The sequence below is a fragment of the Tachysurus vachellii genome, chromosome 1 (genome assembly GCF_030014155.1).
Source record: "Tachysurus vachellii isolate PV-2020 chromosome 1, HZAU_Pvac_v1, whole genome shotgun sequence".
NCBI lineage: Eukaryota > Metazoa > Chordata > Actinopteri > Siluriformes > Bagridae > Tachysurus > Tachysurus vachellii.
Genome location: NC_083460.1, coordinates 30,420,429 through 30,436,038, shown reverse-complemented (window position 1 = coordinate 30,436,038; position 15,610 = coordinate 30,420,429). Strand labels below are relative to the sequence as shown.

At 37.1% G+C, this 15,610-nt stretch overlaps 1 protein-coding gene across 3 annotated transcripts; it reads right to left on the bottom strand.

Annotated features, from left to right (window-relative positions):
* Positions 1–203: 203 nt before the first annotated feature.
* On the bottom strand, positions 204–13,570 carry tbxa2r (thromboxane A2 receptor). 3 transcript variants are annotated; one of them, XM_060882236.1, is made up of 4 exons: positions 13,508–13,570; positions 8,373–9,263; positions 4,028–4,161; positions 2,145–2,283 (listed from the first exon to the last, which is right to left on the bottom strand). In XM_060882236.1, exons 2-4 carry the CDS (start codon positions 9,168–9,170, stop codon positions 2,151–2,153), a joined length of 1,065 nt encoding a protein of 354 aa, XP_060738219.1. In that variant the 5' UTR covers positions 9,171–9,263; positions 13,508–13,570; the 3' UTR covers positions 2,145–2,150. The 3 variants fall into 3 exon arrangements, with proteins under 3 accessions (XP_060738201.1, XP_060738209.1, XP_060738219.1); XM_060882218.1 differs by lacking the exon at positions 4,028–4,161 and having other exon boundaries at positions 204–2,283; XM_060882226.1 differs by lacking the exon at positions 4,028–4,161 and having other exon boundaries at positions 204–2,283; positions 8,373–9,260; positions 13,508–13,529.
* Positions 13,571–15,610: the final 2,040 nt, after the last annotated feature.

Genomic DNA, 15,610 nt, shown 5'->3' with positions numbered 1-15,610 from the left:
TCTTAGTTGACTCATTTTTATATCTCATTTAGACTATGGCTTCTCAAAATAAAAATATAACCTTTTTTGTGTAAGGTATAAATATTAAAAAATAAAAATATTCTTTTCTGGTGTCCTCAGTATAGATTTGTTTTCTACACATAATTCAACTATTCAAACATTCTGCTAATTATTTGCACGTGTACAATAATAGTCTTAGAGGCTGTATTTTATAGGCTTTATTCCTGAATGTTTCTCTCAAAGCTAGTACAGGATATCATGGACAGGTTTATACATGCCACAACACACACACAAACAATATTATTTAACTTGAACTCACAGTGTATACAGATTCTTAACTGCCTAATCAGTTTCATCTCTTAAGACACCTACAGTATTTTGGAAATGCATCAAAGCAAATCAGGTTTTTCTACATTAACTGTCAGAGTGCATATGAGAAATGAATACACTCCCTAACTAGCTTCTATGGTTTCTCTATTGTGAAGTTAGTAAAGCACTCACAAATCATTCTGTGCCTGGAGACTTCGTCAGTGAATAGGAAATAAAAACAATATGTATCAATATGTTTTTATTTTTGAAATAACAAAACTTTGTCATTAGAATAAATGCATATCCACCATACTACCTTTCCAGGAATGAGCTGTTACTAGAAACAATAATGTATTACAATAAATGCAATAAAAAAGTATATATTTTATTTCATAAAGGAATTTGTTAGATAATATAAATCAACACATTCTGGCCAATCCATTTATAAGATCTACTCTTCAATCTCGTGGTATAAAATAAAAGAGATATTGAAACAAACCCAACAGAACAAAAGGCTCAGAACAGCAGGCAAAAAACACAAACAACAACACTTGGCACAGAAGCAGCTTGAATTGAGTGAATATATGAAAATACACTAATGAGCTACAAGTGAGAGTGATTAGTAAACCTGTGAGCCTCTGTGAAGTTGACTGGCAGAGACTGGGGAGCAAGCAGGTTCTGGGAGTTTCTGGCAGATGGATTGATTTTGATTTGCTTGTAACGTGTAACAGATGTCTATCCATATGGTTTATCAGATTTGACTGTTGCATTAGAAAAAGTTCCATGATAAATATTATAAAAGTTTTTCAGGAACATACATTACAACATCCATTTTGCCAACATTTTGGCATTTTAAACCGAGCTATTTTATATAGTTGCTTTTACCCTTGATTTCACACAGAATTATTTTATAGCCTCTCATCCCTTTCATCCCTCTGCTGTGGCTCCCTGTAGATTCGGAAAATAAATATTTAATTTCAATTTATTTTAGTTAGTTTTTTAAAAAATGAAATTCTAAGATTATGATGCTATTGTAACATTAAAATAAACCATGTTTAATTCTTTTGTCGCTCAAAATATGCATCATAACTGCCGATTTGTGAAATCCGACACACAGAAACAGACGCATTTTTGGTTTGCTGCCAAAAATGTCATGAATACAAAGAGGACTCAATTAGACATTGAACATTTTATTTGAAAGTAACCTTCAACTCAGCGTCTTTTTTGTTCAGGTTAGTTCAAACTGTTCAAAATATTTTTGTTTGCCTGCAGAAAAAAAAATTTTGTTTACTCGGTAGCAGTTCATTGATTTCATAAATGCAACACACTACAGTTTTTTCTATACTTTCCATAAAGGTAAAAAATTATATATGCAGTGTTATCTTCATTTTATATGTTAAAAGGGTTTTGTGGCTCCCTGAGCTTTTTTTTCTGTGGGAAATGGGTCCAAATGGCTCTTTGAGTGTTTAAGGTTGCCGACCCCTGAACTAGACTATTAAAAGTCTCTATTGGTAAGGGCAACGTTGACAAACGTGATCCAAATATTAATACATGTAGCCATGAAAGAAGGATGAACTGTTTAAAACTCATGTTACATCAGACTTCACACAAACAGAAATTACTCCTAAAGCTTTAAAAACCAAAAGACCTGAGTTTTGCTCAAGAAGGAGAAGAGTTTCTGTGCTTTGACAATAAAATATCTTTCCGCTGTGGTTCGTCTATTTGCACGGTGGGACTCTCAGGGGGTGCTATGGAGGCACGAGTGAGTCTGTGCATGGAGGTGGCTGAAGATCTGTAAAGGCTGGAGCCACGAGACCAGTCCATGCCGGTAAAGACCCGCTTTAGCACGGAACGTCGGAAGAGGATGTAGACCCAGGGGTCCAGGATCTGGTTCCAGGTAGCAAAGCGAATGTAGCGCAACAGTTCTGTGATGAATGGCTTTGATGCAGACAAGACTGTCTGTGTAATAAACACCTACATACATTGAAATGGAGAAAAATTATAAAATGGAGAGAGATAGTAAGAGATTAATTGGATCTACAGAGAGAATACACTTGTATAGAGTCTTTATGTACATTCATGCAGGACAACTACAGAGCAGTTCACATACATGCATGCATGCAAATAACTACAGCAAGCACTCATGCACATTCAAGTCTCCATTAAACTCTCTCATTCAGGTTGAGATATGATTTTCCTTGAGCTCTGCTTGTTATGTAATTCCTGACAGCAGCTGGTACCAACTGCATGAAATAACACAGATACACTCACAGTCATGAGAAACTGTTTAACACATTTATGCTGAAGGTTAAAGATCAGTTGCTCTTAAATAGCTTTTTATACACCACTGCCATATGATGCTTTCCATCAGGGAGTAAGCAGCTGAAAGGCCATCATGGGTTCAGAAACATGCATTCTCATCTAGGCACAATTTTAGGTAGACAATCGTCCTATCAGCATGTCTTTTGGAAGTGGAAACATAATATGAGAACCTGAAGAAAACCTACACAGACAGTGAGAGTATGTGAGAGTAATCCAGGTTCAGGATTGAACTAAGGACCCTGGAGATGTGAGGCAGCAATGCTACCTGTTGCATCACTGTACTGCCTTCCATTTTTATATAAAGGTTTCAAAGTGGACTGTTATTGTCCATATCACTTTCTGCAAACAAGTGAAAATGTATATTTTAGATGGCAGGGCTTTGCCATATTTTGGAAGGCAATGTTACATAGGGAGTGGAATTTAAGGGTTTGTGATCCTCACCCTAAAGACATATTTTGTGTGATTGTTAGATCATTTGTGGTGAGCTAGCAGTCTATTTACCAACAGTACACAGACAAACAAAATCAAATATTGTGGTCATTATTAAATTAAATTTATAATTTCCTTTTTTTTTTATATTTACTTGAAATTATTGGTCTAATTTTAGCTAACAAGTCTGATACTTTGTTATCTTATGATCTGAAATTGGACAATTTGGGGTGTCATAAAATCATTAACAATCATTAAGAAATTAACAAACAAACAATCAACCCAAAAAACAATATTAACAATACAATATCAATATTATGGACTAGATAAATGTACATTTTATAGGTGAATTTAAACTTCCTTATAGCTATAGTGCAAATCTAAAAAACATCAGACTCATGTCAACATGTTTTTAAGTAAATCGTATAAAAAAAGGTGAATTACTACTTAAAAAGAATTGTTTTCTTGAACAGCGCACACACACACACACACACACACACACACACACTCACACATGCACGCACACACACAAACACACACACACAATGCTGAAATGTAGGTTAAAAGCATAATGAGTTATAAAATTAGTTATAAAGTATTATTGTTTAGACGCTTTCAGAAACTTTTTAAGAAACGTAAGCTCAAGTAAAAGCTCAATCTACTGACAGGCACTGCAGCTTAGCCCAGCGATCTTCAATATTACCCACAATAGACTGGTGTGGCTGTGGTTACAGGTTCATTCCAACCAAGCCATTCCTGTCTGAACGTGTTAAATCAGTTCAGATTGGTCTTCCTGCAGATACACTGGGCCTCTGTGGATAATAATGAAGACCCCTGGCCTAGCCAATATGCTCGCAGCTAGCAAGGGAGACATTTTAATTCGCTTCTGTCGGTTTTATCTCAATTCAGTCAGTTAAAAAGGAATCAATGCTAGTTGTTAATCTGGATTCATCTGGAATCTACTCGCCTCAGTCTAGACTTCTGACAGAGGATGTAAATCCAGGGGTCGAATATCTGATTGACGGTGGCCATTCGAAGGCACAAGAGAACAAAATATGGGTCGACAGCATCAGCAGATAAAACGGTCTTCAGAATGTAAATCTGTCCGGGGAAACAATGTTAGTCAATTCCAGGAAAATCCCCACACTGTGTTGGCCTTCTTGGGACACACATTTCCTGATTGTTTTCATTATCCACAATGCTAATGACAAAGCTTTCTAAAATGTCATAGACAAACCACTTCAGTTCCCTCGGCTGTTTCATCCACAACACAGAGAAAAAGTTGAAAGGATTAGAGGGAGTAAAAGGAGGTTGGTAGGTGCCTTGAAACTGTATAATAAGTAAATAAATAAATACAAATCTGAAATTGGGGCATATGAATAGAGTAAAAAGATCCCAAAGGGAATTCACATTTTCAGCTTTCAACAGCTGTGTAAAATGCTAGTTTAAGTTTCAGGTGCTTTTGAATACAACATTTTTTAAGTAGTTACAGTCCAAATGCATGAAATGACATTGACCACACAAAAAAAACAAAAAACAATGAGGTGTTCATTTGTAGGCTGATTAATATAACAATACCATGAACCATGAACATGCAGTGTACTGAGAAGCCATACTAAAATATGTAGGTCTCCTCTATCCTCACAGTTGTGTATATTATCACTTTGAAATATATTTCTATATATTAGTTTAGAATGAACTATTAACTAGACTGTAGTTGATTACAGATTTGATTATCATTTTCAAATGTGGGCTTAGTTATAGACATTTCAAGTGCATATACGACTATTTGACGTGATGCACAAGTGCTCAGTATCCAGAGGTTTACTTCCTGTGTTGTCCACCACCGGAGATGATTCTTCCAGTGGTGGCTTATCAGCATTCAACATAATTAGGCTGCTGCACTTCCAGAGCATAGCACATTTCCTGAGTGCAGCCTTGTCACAGTGTGCTGTTCGACGAGAAAGTAAGGAGGCAAAATCACTCCAAATTTAATTTAATGCCATCATTGTGATTTATATAAAATATCATTGTATTGTATACAATTTAAATGATTAATAAACACACAGTGTACACCATCATGGCAGCATTTGCTACAAATACAAATTCCTGACTGATATTGTAATTATATTTTGCTCTATACACAGATCCAAGTCAAGGATGTGTCCACCGAAAATAGTGTAGAAAAAGTGTGGGTATTACAGACATGCTCGTTACAACAGTGTGATGCCGCTGAATATTAAATAAGAAATACTTTTCTGTAAAACCAAAATCCTGCACAAAAAACTCTTCTCCCAGTTGAAATTCAGACTTGCATACTCCTAGGGTGAACTGGAGATGCTACAGTGGGTACGAAGAAACGAATAAGTAACTTTTCAGGAATAAATTCCTGATATTTTCCCATAAATCTTTGTGAAACTTGCTACCTGCTTGTTCTCAGATCCTAAGAGGAGCGTCTAAATGGTTGCTTTTTTCTGTCTTTCTCCCTAATTTGGTCTTGGCCAATTTCCACTCATCAGCCAGAGGAAGTGGAAGCAATGCAGCGAGCTGATTGTATCACAGACTGTATGTATTTCCAATCTGGTATAACACACTTGGAGGAAAGTGCTATGAACCCACTTCCACATGAATAAGCTGACAGAGCATATAACGTGTGAGTACACAGAGATGCTCTCTTGTACTGGTGGACATGGATGGCTGTGGCATTGAATTTATATACATGATCTCCAAAGGAAGGAGAAAACACTTGTATTTTCTATGTATTTTCTATGTATTTTCTTATCAATTGTGTTTGGGTTAAAATAAACTGGGCACTCTGGATTTCATTCATTAATATTTTACTAAAGTTAAATGTAAATGTGCATGTAAGCCAACCTGAAAATAAATTTCAGCTTGATTTACAAATCTTTTGAAAAAAACTATTTTCTTTGTACTTAGCAGCGTATACGCATGCTGATCACGTCACGTGTTTACAACACACCTATTTTGCATGTGGTAATATCTATAATACTCCATAAAAGTTCAAGTGCACAGACAGGAGGAAAGGAAGAAGTGGAAGTTATTTTGACATACGTCTTTGCCAATCAAAATATTTTATTAATCTGTTTAATAACAGTAAGTGGGCAATAAACCTTCCGTCAGCTGAGGCATGTCCTCCTTTAATACAGTGGCAGTTCTTTTGTCATAATTAAATTATTAGTTTTATTTGTAATTTTAGTTTTATTAATTTATGCATTTGTTTTGGCTTGCTTTCTATATTTTTTTATATTCTTTATATTAACGACCATAATACAAAATGACTGTTTTTTCCCCATTTTTTCAGAATTTTCTTGTAGGTATACTTAGTTCCTGACCTAGTAGACTAGCATGAGGATAGACACCACAAAGCACTTCTATAGGTATAATTGGAAAAAGGCATCTGCTAAGTGCTTTAAACGTAATAAAATAAGCAATTTAAATTAGAAAGTATACTTCATATAGAAAAGTGCACTAATCCATGCAATTTATATAACATAGCTGATCAAGTCAATATTTAAAGAAGTCTTTGTATGCATAATATACATAAATAAGCATAAATAAGATGCGTATTTTTCTGAATTAATGTGATTTCCATGAACACCAATTTTTTTGTCTAAATGCTTATATGAAATCCAGCACATTCTATTTTTTTTTACTGATCCCTTCCTTTATTATATAAAGGAAATTATATTTTAGTCATATTTTAGATGAATCTCTAGACTGTGACTCTCTAGAGCATAGGTCACTAACAGGCGGACCGCGGTCCGGGTCCAGACCCAGAAGCTGTCCAATACGGACCCGGACCTACAGCTAAAACAAAAGGTTCTGATTTAAAACTTGACTAAGCGCTTCTATTTTAATCGGCGCAGCTTTTGCAATCTTTACGGTAGTGGTAGTGTAAACGCACAGACCAATTGTATGCGAGTTAAACCATCCCACATGATAACACTCAGCCAATCAAGTCTGTGCATTCCTGAAGTAAACCCTGCGACTCAACAGTGCAAGACAGATGAGAGAGAATTAGAGTAAAGTTACACATGAAAGAAAGATAGCGATACATGTAGAAAACAAAGGGAGAGAAACAGACGAGTGAGACGGAGAAAGGGAGAGAAACAGACGAGTGAGACGGAGAAAGGGAGAGAAACAGACGAGTGAGACGGAGAAAGGGAGAGAAACAGACGAGTGAGACGGAGAAAGGGAGAGAAACAGACGAGTGAGACGGAGAAAGGGAGAGAAACAGACGAGTGAGACGGAGAAAGGGAGAGAAACAGACGAGTGAGACGGAGAAAGGGAGAGAAACAGACGAGTGAGACAGAGAAAGGGAGAGAAACAGACGAGTGAGACAGAGAAAGGGAGAGAAACAGACGAGTGAGACGGAGAAAGGGAGAGAAACAGACGAGTGAGACGGAGAAAGGGAGAGAAACAGACGAGTGAGACTGAGACTGATTTCTGTTCACACTTCACACTAAACCAGTGTGTCTCATATAAAAAGTGGCAATGTGAAATGCCATTATGAGACAAAACATAAAAGGTTTTGAACAAACACATGCACTCAAATCTGAAGACAACTTCCCTGAGACAGCTTTCCCAGGTCTGAGAAAAGTAGCCCTGTACATCCTGACCATGTTTGGCTTTACATACAACTGCAAGGCAGCTTTCTCTACAATGAACATAATCAAAATAAATATTCCAGGGTCACTAATGAGCACCTCCACATGTGTATGAGAACGGCCCTGACTCCATTCAAGCCCAGTTTTAACATCCTGCCAAGCCAAGCTAGAGCTCAGTTCTCTCACTCAGATATAAAAGGGAAAGTTAAGCACTTTATTTAAACATACAAAATTTTCACATTTTATTTATTTTCTCTTATCTTGAAATGTAGCCCTACTTTTATTTATGTAATGAGAGAACATTATACATATCTACAATCATACATATGTTCAGTTCTATGTTACGTAACAATAAATATTGTCAAAAGGTTTTTGACTTGTACTGAATTTATTTGATTTGACAGACAGGTATTGATGCGTGCAGATGTTCATACCACTACTAGGCTACTTAAATATATATATCACACTAACTAGTTAGACATTATGATCTTCCGGACCTTTGTTTCAAGAAATTTTCTCTTACTGGACCTCTTTAAATTTTAGTTGAATACCTCTGATCTAGAGAGTTAATAAACATTCCTCTCCTATTTCTGTTTTAGTTCTTATGCATAACAAGTAAAACTTTAGACTCCACAAAGATAAACAAAAACACCACACATTCATTTTACACAGTCACACACTTACCAGGAGTGGACACCAGCAGATGGATGCAATGACCATGATAAGGATGAGCTGTACCATCATCTCCACCTCATAGTCTCTCCGACGCTGAGCGGAGAACTGTCTACAGCAGACCCTCAGCAAGGTGACCACGCTTACTGTGTTTAGGATGAAGGACACAGCCAGAGATATTAGCCCAACCAGTGAGAACACCAGGCAGAAGGCCATATCCAGGGGGAAAGAGCTGATGTTCAGGAAGCACCATGAACCTGGCATCTGGAGGTGGTAACTGCCCAGACCGAGTGAAGGCAACAGGCTGATACACCCGGCCGTCACCCACACGCTTCCCACCATGGTATACACTCTGCTCTTTGACTTGTTGGTGGAGCGTGCAAATGGACAAGTGATGCCTACAAATCGTTCCACGGCCATTGTGGCACCCAAAAGGAGAGGACACAGGCCATAGAACACCATAGACATGCCCATAAAGTTGCAGAAGTGACAGTAAGGATCTATTTCCATCCATTTGAAGCCTGTGATGTGGAAAGAGACTACAATGGCTCCAGTGACCAGCAGACCCATGAAGTCAGTAATCACCAGACCCCCCAGAAATATAAGAAAGGATGAGCGAGAGCGGCTGTGTGTTTCCTTGAAGGACTTGACCAGCACAATAAAGGCGAACAGATTAGAGCTGAGACCCAGCACACAGAACACGCCTGAGTAGTAGGCCGAAGCGATGGTGTGGTTGACACTGAAAGGAGGTCTGTTTATTGAAAAACAGTAGGAAAGGTTTAACGTCTCATTGCTTGGATGGAGTGACATCGTGGTGGCACGACTTGCTTTATTTGATGCTTTTTAAAATTCGTCCTTTTGGTTGGGTAATTGTGTCATCCTGTGGGCTTCACTCCAGATCTTCTAAATTAATCAAAACACATAATCATCAAAACAGTACCTATGCATGATCTGCAGATCAACACTTCTATATTCATTCACTGACCAGTTTATTAGGGAAGTACACATGCATATCATGCAATTCTCCCATCTGCCAATTATCTAGCACCAACAGAATGCATAAAATCAGCTTAACATCACCAGAATGCTGAAAAAATTAGCAAATTTAGTGAATTTGAATGAGACATGGCTGGTAGCAGATGGGCTAGTTCATGTAGACAGGAAGAACGGACGATGTATTTCCAGTCTTCAACTACCCTGTTCTTGGTGACCTGTGCTCACTGTCAGCCTGTTCAGATTCCTGTTCTTGGCTGGCATGAGTGAAATCATGTGGGGTCCAGTGGGCTGTTGTAGCCCATCCACCTCAAGGTTCCATATGTTGTGCATTCTAAGATGACCCTCTGCAAACCAAGGTTGCAATAAGTGCTTATTAAAGTTAGCACAGACTCTCTCATCAACTAGCCATTTCTGTACGATGAACCCAATGCTTACTGGATGTTTTCTCATTGGGAACCTTACACATTTTTCTGTGTCTGAAAGTGATCCCCAGGAGATAAGAGTTTCTGAAATGCTAAAATCAGCCTGTCCAGATATACCAAAAACCTTAAGTGAAGCAAATTCCTCTGCTGTCACATGATTGTCTGATTGAACAATTGAATGAATGAGCAGGGATGAGAGTATACTGTATGCTACAAGGAGCTAATGGGCTACTTGCACAAACATAAAAAACAACACATTTTTTGACATTAATGGCAAGATAAACGTCAGTGACATTCATCATACAGTATTTTTAAGAACACTTGCAATTCACATTTTAGTCAGCTGAAGTCTGTAAGGTGATAGACTATATGATTCATCATACATCAACAATTATGATTATAAGATAGTGGCTATTAAAAAAATTAACACCCAAGCTAACCTTAACCCAATATTATGACTTTATTGGATAACTGAAACAAAACCCAAATGTTAGCTGTTGTTCGAAGTCTCAGTTCAATTATACCTGTTTCTGACTTAAATAAAATTAACTTGAATGATGGTAATACAGGATTAAAGCATTTTACTGCTAGTGGTGCTTTTAAATATGTTATAATAGTGCATTTCCTTCATAGGTTTGCAGTAACTTAACACAGAGACGTCTAAACCTATATATATATATATATATATATAAAATTCATTCATTCATCTTCTACCGCTTATCCGAACTACCTCGGGTCACGGGGAGCCTGTGCCTATCTCAGGCGTCATCGGGCATCAAGGCAGGATACACCCTGGACGGAGTGCCAACCCATCGCAGGGCACACACACACTCTCATTCACTCACGCAATCACATGCTAGGGACAAGAGATGCCAATCAACCTACCATGCATGTCTTTGGACCGGGGGAGGAAACCGGAGTACCCGGAGGAAACCCCCGAGGCATGGGGAGAACATGCAAACTCCACACACACACACACGGTGGAGGCGGGAATCGAACCCCGACCCTGGAGGTGTGAGGCGAACGTGCTACCCACTAAGCCACCGTGCCCCCCATATACATATATATATATATATATATATAGAGAGAGAGAGAGAGAGATGTCATGGGCCACAGGTGATCTGTAAAAATAAAAACAGACCTTCCATGGATATAAAAAGTCTATAGGTTTTTATATGGCAGGTTTTTCTGATATAAAGAAATGAAAAAGATAAATCAGGTCAGAACACTTTTAGCCCTTGATGTGAAAGTACAATGTACAACACTTTATTAAAAGCAATCAGAAACTTTTGAGGGAAAAATAGGGAACAATAACCCAGTTGCATCTGTTGCATTTCCTAAACTAATACTTTGTGGAAGCACCTTTTGATTTTTTTCACTCTCGTTCTTTTTGGATAAGAATCTAATAACATGGCACATATTAACGAGGCAAAATCCTCTCACGTTTTCTTGCAAAAACAGTCTAGATCCATCAAATTGTAAATGCATTTCCTTTGCACAGCCAGCTTCAGGTCACGCCACAGATTTTTAGATGGATTCAGGTCTGGTTTTGTCAATCCAAATTGATTAAAAAGTCAAATCAAAAGGTGTTTCAACTGAACATTAGTGTAATGGTGTCCACATTTATGCTATTAGATTATTATCAAATTTTTTTGTTTACATTTTTTTCCATCTTTACATGTTGAGGATGAAAAAAGTTCTCAAATGATTTATCTTTAATCACACAAGCTTGCGATTTTAAGAGATTAACATATTTTAAAATGAATAAATAAATAAAACATTTTTTACAGTTATCCATTGTAGATGATGTCACAACACAGCAATCCACAGGATCTACATTAAAAAAAACAATGGGATGTACTCCCTCCAGATACTGATTTAGCACATCTGTCTCAATCAGACATACACATTCACTCTCAATCAGACTCTCTTACTCACAGTTCACTGTACATGTATATACAGTGTCTATAAGTATATGCTTGGTTCACTTTTATGTTCTCAACATTACCAGGCCTTTGTATTATTGTTTGATTCACTGTTTTCACGCACACATATTCATAGTTTCCCATATTTTTGCCTAGTACTTTTTTGCGGTTAAAAAAAAAAAAAGTAAAAATCTGCTGGCATAGTGTCACACTTTGAGTAAGTGATTTTCCACCATAGGCTACATTTGCTGCAAAAACGGCATAGAGACTTATAGGAAAATAAAATTAAATTTAGGTCTTGACCAGGTTGTTTTAGTAGCATTGTGTCTTCAGTGCTAAACTAGAAAAGTAAATGTCACATTGCAAATACGAAGGAAATTTTGATTATTTAAAAAGGTTGTAGCAACTGGACCATTTGTTATGACTCCATTATTTGTAATGTTTATTTGTAGTGAAATGTTTGTTTTCAAGATTTTTTTCCCCTTTTTTGGTAAAACTCTGGCAACATGACTAAAAGCCCATTCACTGTTTACTGGACAAGAGCAGACTTTGGCACCAGGCGGCCCTTTTAAAAGATGGATCTGTTTGTCAAAACAGCATGCTCAGAATAAAGGCTTAACAAATAAGCCAAAGACCAAACTCACTCACAACCAAAAAAAAAATCTTTTTCTAAACAGATGAAGAACCATTGCATTGCATGAGTCTGCATCTCCATTACTTAATGTTTCTATGGATTTCACATTAATATGATTGAATGTTGCCTCAGAAAATAATGAGTGAGAAATGAAGGACTTGCTCTTTTGTTTTTAGGAGCTAAAGAGACCTACCTTTATCTCTAATGTTTATGATTGGGTCATTTTCCCCCCCTTCACAATACCACTCTTATTGTGTGTTATACTAGCATTGTATGTCAGAATGTCACGAATCCAAAAATCTGACTTAGACTTTAGTTTGACTTTGACATTTAACTGTAGAATAAATTCCACTGACCCTCTCAGGGTATAAAAATGTAATAAATAACATTAGTAATCATTCTGGGGGGCACGGTGGCTTAGTGGTTAGCACGTTCGCCTCACACCTCCAGGGTTGGGGGTTCGATTCCCGCCTCCGCCTTGTGTGTGTGGAGTTTGCATGTTCTCCCTCGGGGCACGGGCTCCCCGTGACCCGAGGTAGTTCGGATAAGCGATAAAAAATGAGAGAGTTTTAATCATTCTCCCAATTAATATTTTTGGAGCCATAGAGCTTTCTATTAAAACATTCTCTCTGAGTTGACTTTGGTGCTTGGACCCATAAATGTATAACGAAAATCCCTCAAAACCAGGATTAGACTCTTACAAACCTATTACACGAGTTTTCCATTCCACTTTTACTATTCCACATATTGACCCATCAACTAAGAACACTGAATAGAAATAAAACAGAAGTAAGTGTTCCATTTAGCAGAAATCCATCTGATATGAATAACTACTCAGGATGACATCAGTAGAAAAGGAACCATCTAAACTGAAAGTGGTTATAGGGAACATTGTTATGACTAGTTATATAGTTAAATTGTATAGATAAACAATTAAAAGCTATGTCACACACATCAAATGTTTGAATCATGTGAGTTCATCTGTTTTTCCCTTACAACTGATTATAGATGCTTGCCTTTACACACATACACATATAGTGCAATGTATAATATGCCTTTGTTTTATGAAGAAAGTAACTTTAACCCACAAAGTTTTAATAGAACAGGAATCGTTACGACCAAATGCAGGAAGTTAAAACTGCTCCAAAAGTAAATCAGGATCATTATTACCTTGCGGATGAAGCTTCCTCCGGAGAGCATTAGTTTGGTGGCGTTGTTGCTTCTTATTCTAACTCTAGCACGCCTTTATACTAGGCGTGAGTGCTCTGGATGGAAGGCCAACAGAGTCATAAACACCGCAAATATTTACTAGAACTGTTTTAGAAATATACATTTATATTCAAACACTCCAAATACTGTTGGAAATTAAACAACCAAAAGAATGATAATGTTAACATTAAAATACATTAAATATACTTATATTTAAATATTTGTTTTTTTATAGCTCTGGTGTTAATTTATTAGTTGGTATTGTAATTGTGATGAGCAGTGACTAGTAATACAGTCATTTCAACAACCTCATACAGGATTCACTGTTAGCACCTAGAACAAGCAAGGTCTTTTCTCACCGATTCATTGTATGAAAGCATGAAAGGCCAAAAGCTTGTTAGAAAGCAATCCAAAAATCCAAAACATTATCCTGTCGAGACTAAGATATTATTGGAGTTTGTGGTGTTTGGTCTATCAGAGAGCTTTTTTTCATTTTAAAATTTGGATTTATTGATTAAAATAAACACCACTGGTATTAAAATACCACGTATTCAATATTAAAATAACTTTTTGAAATAGGAGAAATTACTAAAATATTAAAAAAAAATTTTTTTACATTGAATATATTACTACTAGGGGGGCACGGTGGCTTAGTGGTTAGCACGTTCGCCTCACACCTCCAGGGTCGGGGTTCGATTCCCGCCTCCACCTTGTGTGTGTGGAGTTTGCATGTTCTCCCCGTGTCTCGGGGGTTTCCTCCGGGTACTCCGGTTTCCTCCCCCGGTCCAAAGACATGCATGGTAGGTTGATTGGCATCTCTGGAAAATTGTCCCTAGTGTGTGATTGCGTGAGTGAATGAGAGTGTGTGTGTGCCCTGCGATGGGTTGGCACTCCGTCCAGGGTGTATCCTGCCTTGATGCCCGATGACGCCTGAGATAGGCACAGGCTCCCCGTGACCCGAGGTAGTTCGGATAAGTGGTAGAAGATGAATGAATGAATGAATGAATATTACTACTAAAAAATAAATCCATTATATTTAAACTTGCATCACTTACATCAGATATAAGAAATTGCTATAAGCTATAAGAAAACCTGGTTGTTCTGAGAATATGATTACAGTTCTTCTGCAAAGTTGCTATTGATTTTGTCTCAGTAGGTTTAGTATTATCAAATCAAAACAAACTTTAAAAACACTGGGCCTCATTTATCACAACTTTACTTTAGCGATAATGATAACAAAGATAATGTTTTAGAATGGCCAAGTCAAAGTCCTGGCCTTAATCCAAAAGAAAAAATGTGGAAGGACCTGAAGCAAGCAGTTCATATACTGTAAGGACACCCACAAAAAATCTGAGTTTTGAAGCTCTTCTGTACTGAGGAATGGAACAACATTCTTCTAAGCTGTTGTGCAGGATTGAAAAAAGTTACCGGGATCTTTATAACTTTTTTAGTTATTGTTGCACAAGGGCTCACAACAAATACTAAAATCAAAGTTTCACATACTTTTGCAAATCACAGATATGTAATGCTGGATCATTTTCTCAGTAAATAAATAAAGAAGTATAATATTGTTGGCTTATTTGGTTGCATTTTCTTTGTTTACTTTTAGGTCTTATCTGATGATGTTTTGGGTCATATTTATGCAGAAATGTAGGAATATATGAAAGGAATATATTCAAGCGACACTGTATATATACATGATATAGAAAGGATGGTGTTGAAGAACTTTAGTGTCCTACACAGAGCTCTGACCCCAACCCTACTGAACACCTTTAAGATGTATTGGAGTGCCAACTTTGCACAAGGATCAAACAGGATTCACTGTTAGTGCCTAAAACAAACAAGCAAGATCTTCTTTTCTCACTCTTATAGGGTACATATATGCATAGCCATTCTTCAAAATCTAGTGGAAAGCCTTCCCAGGAGAATGAAGATTATCATAACAGCAATTTGGGGATTAAATTTGAAACGCATGTTTTACAAGCACATAAACATTGAGGTCCAAATCACTATGGAATTCAGTTATTACAGAAAATAAATAGAATGTTTTAAAGAAATGTTTTA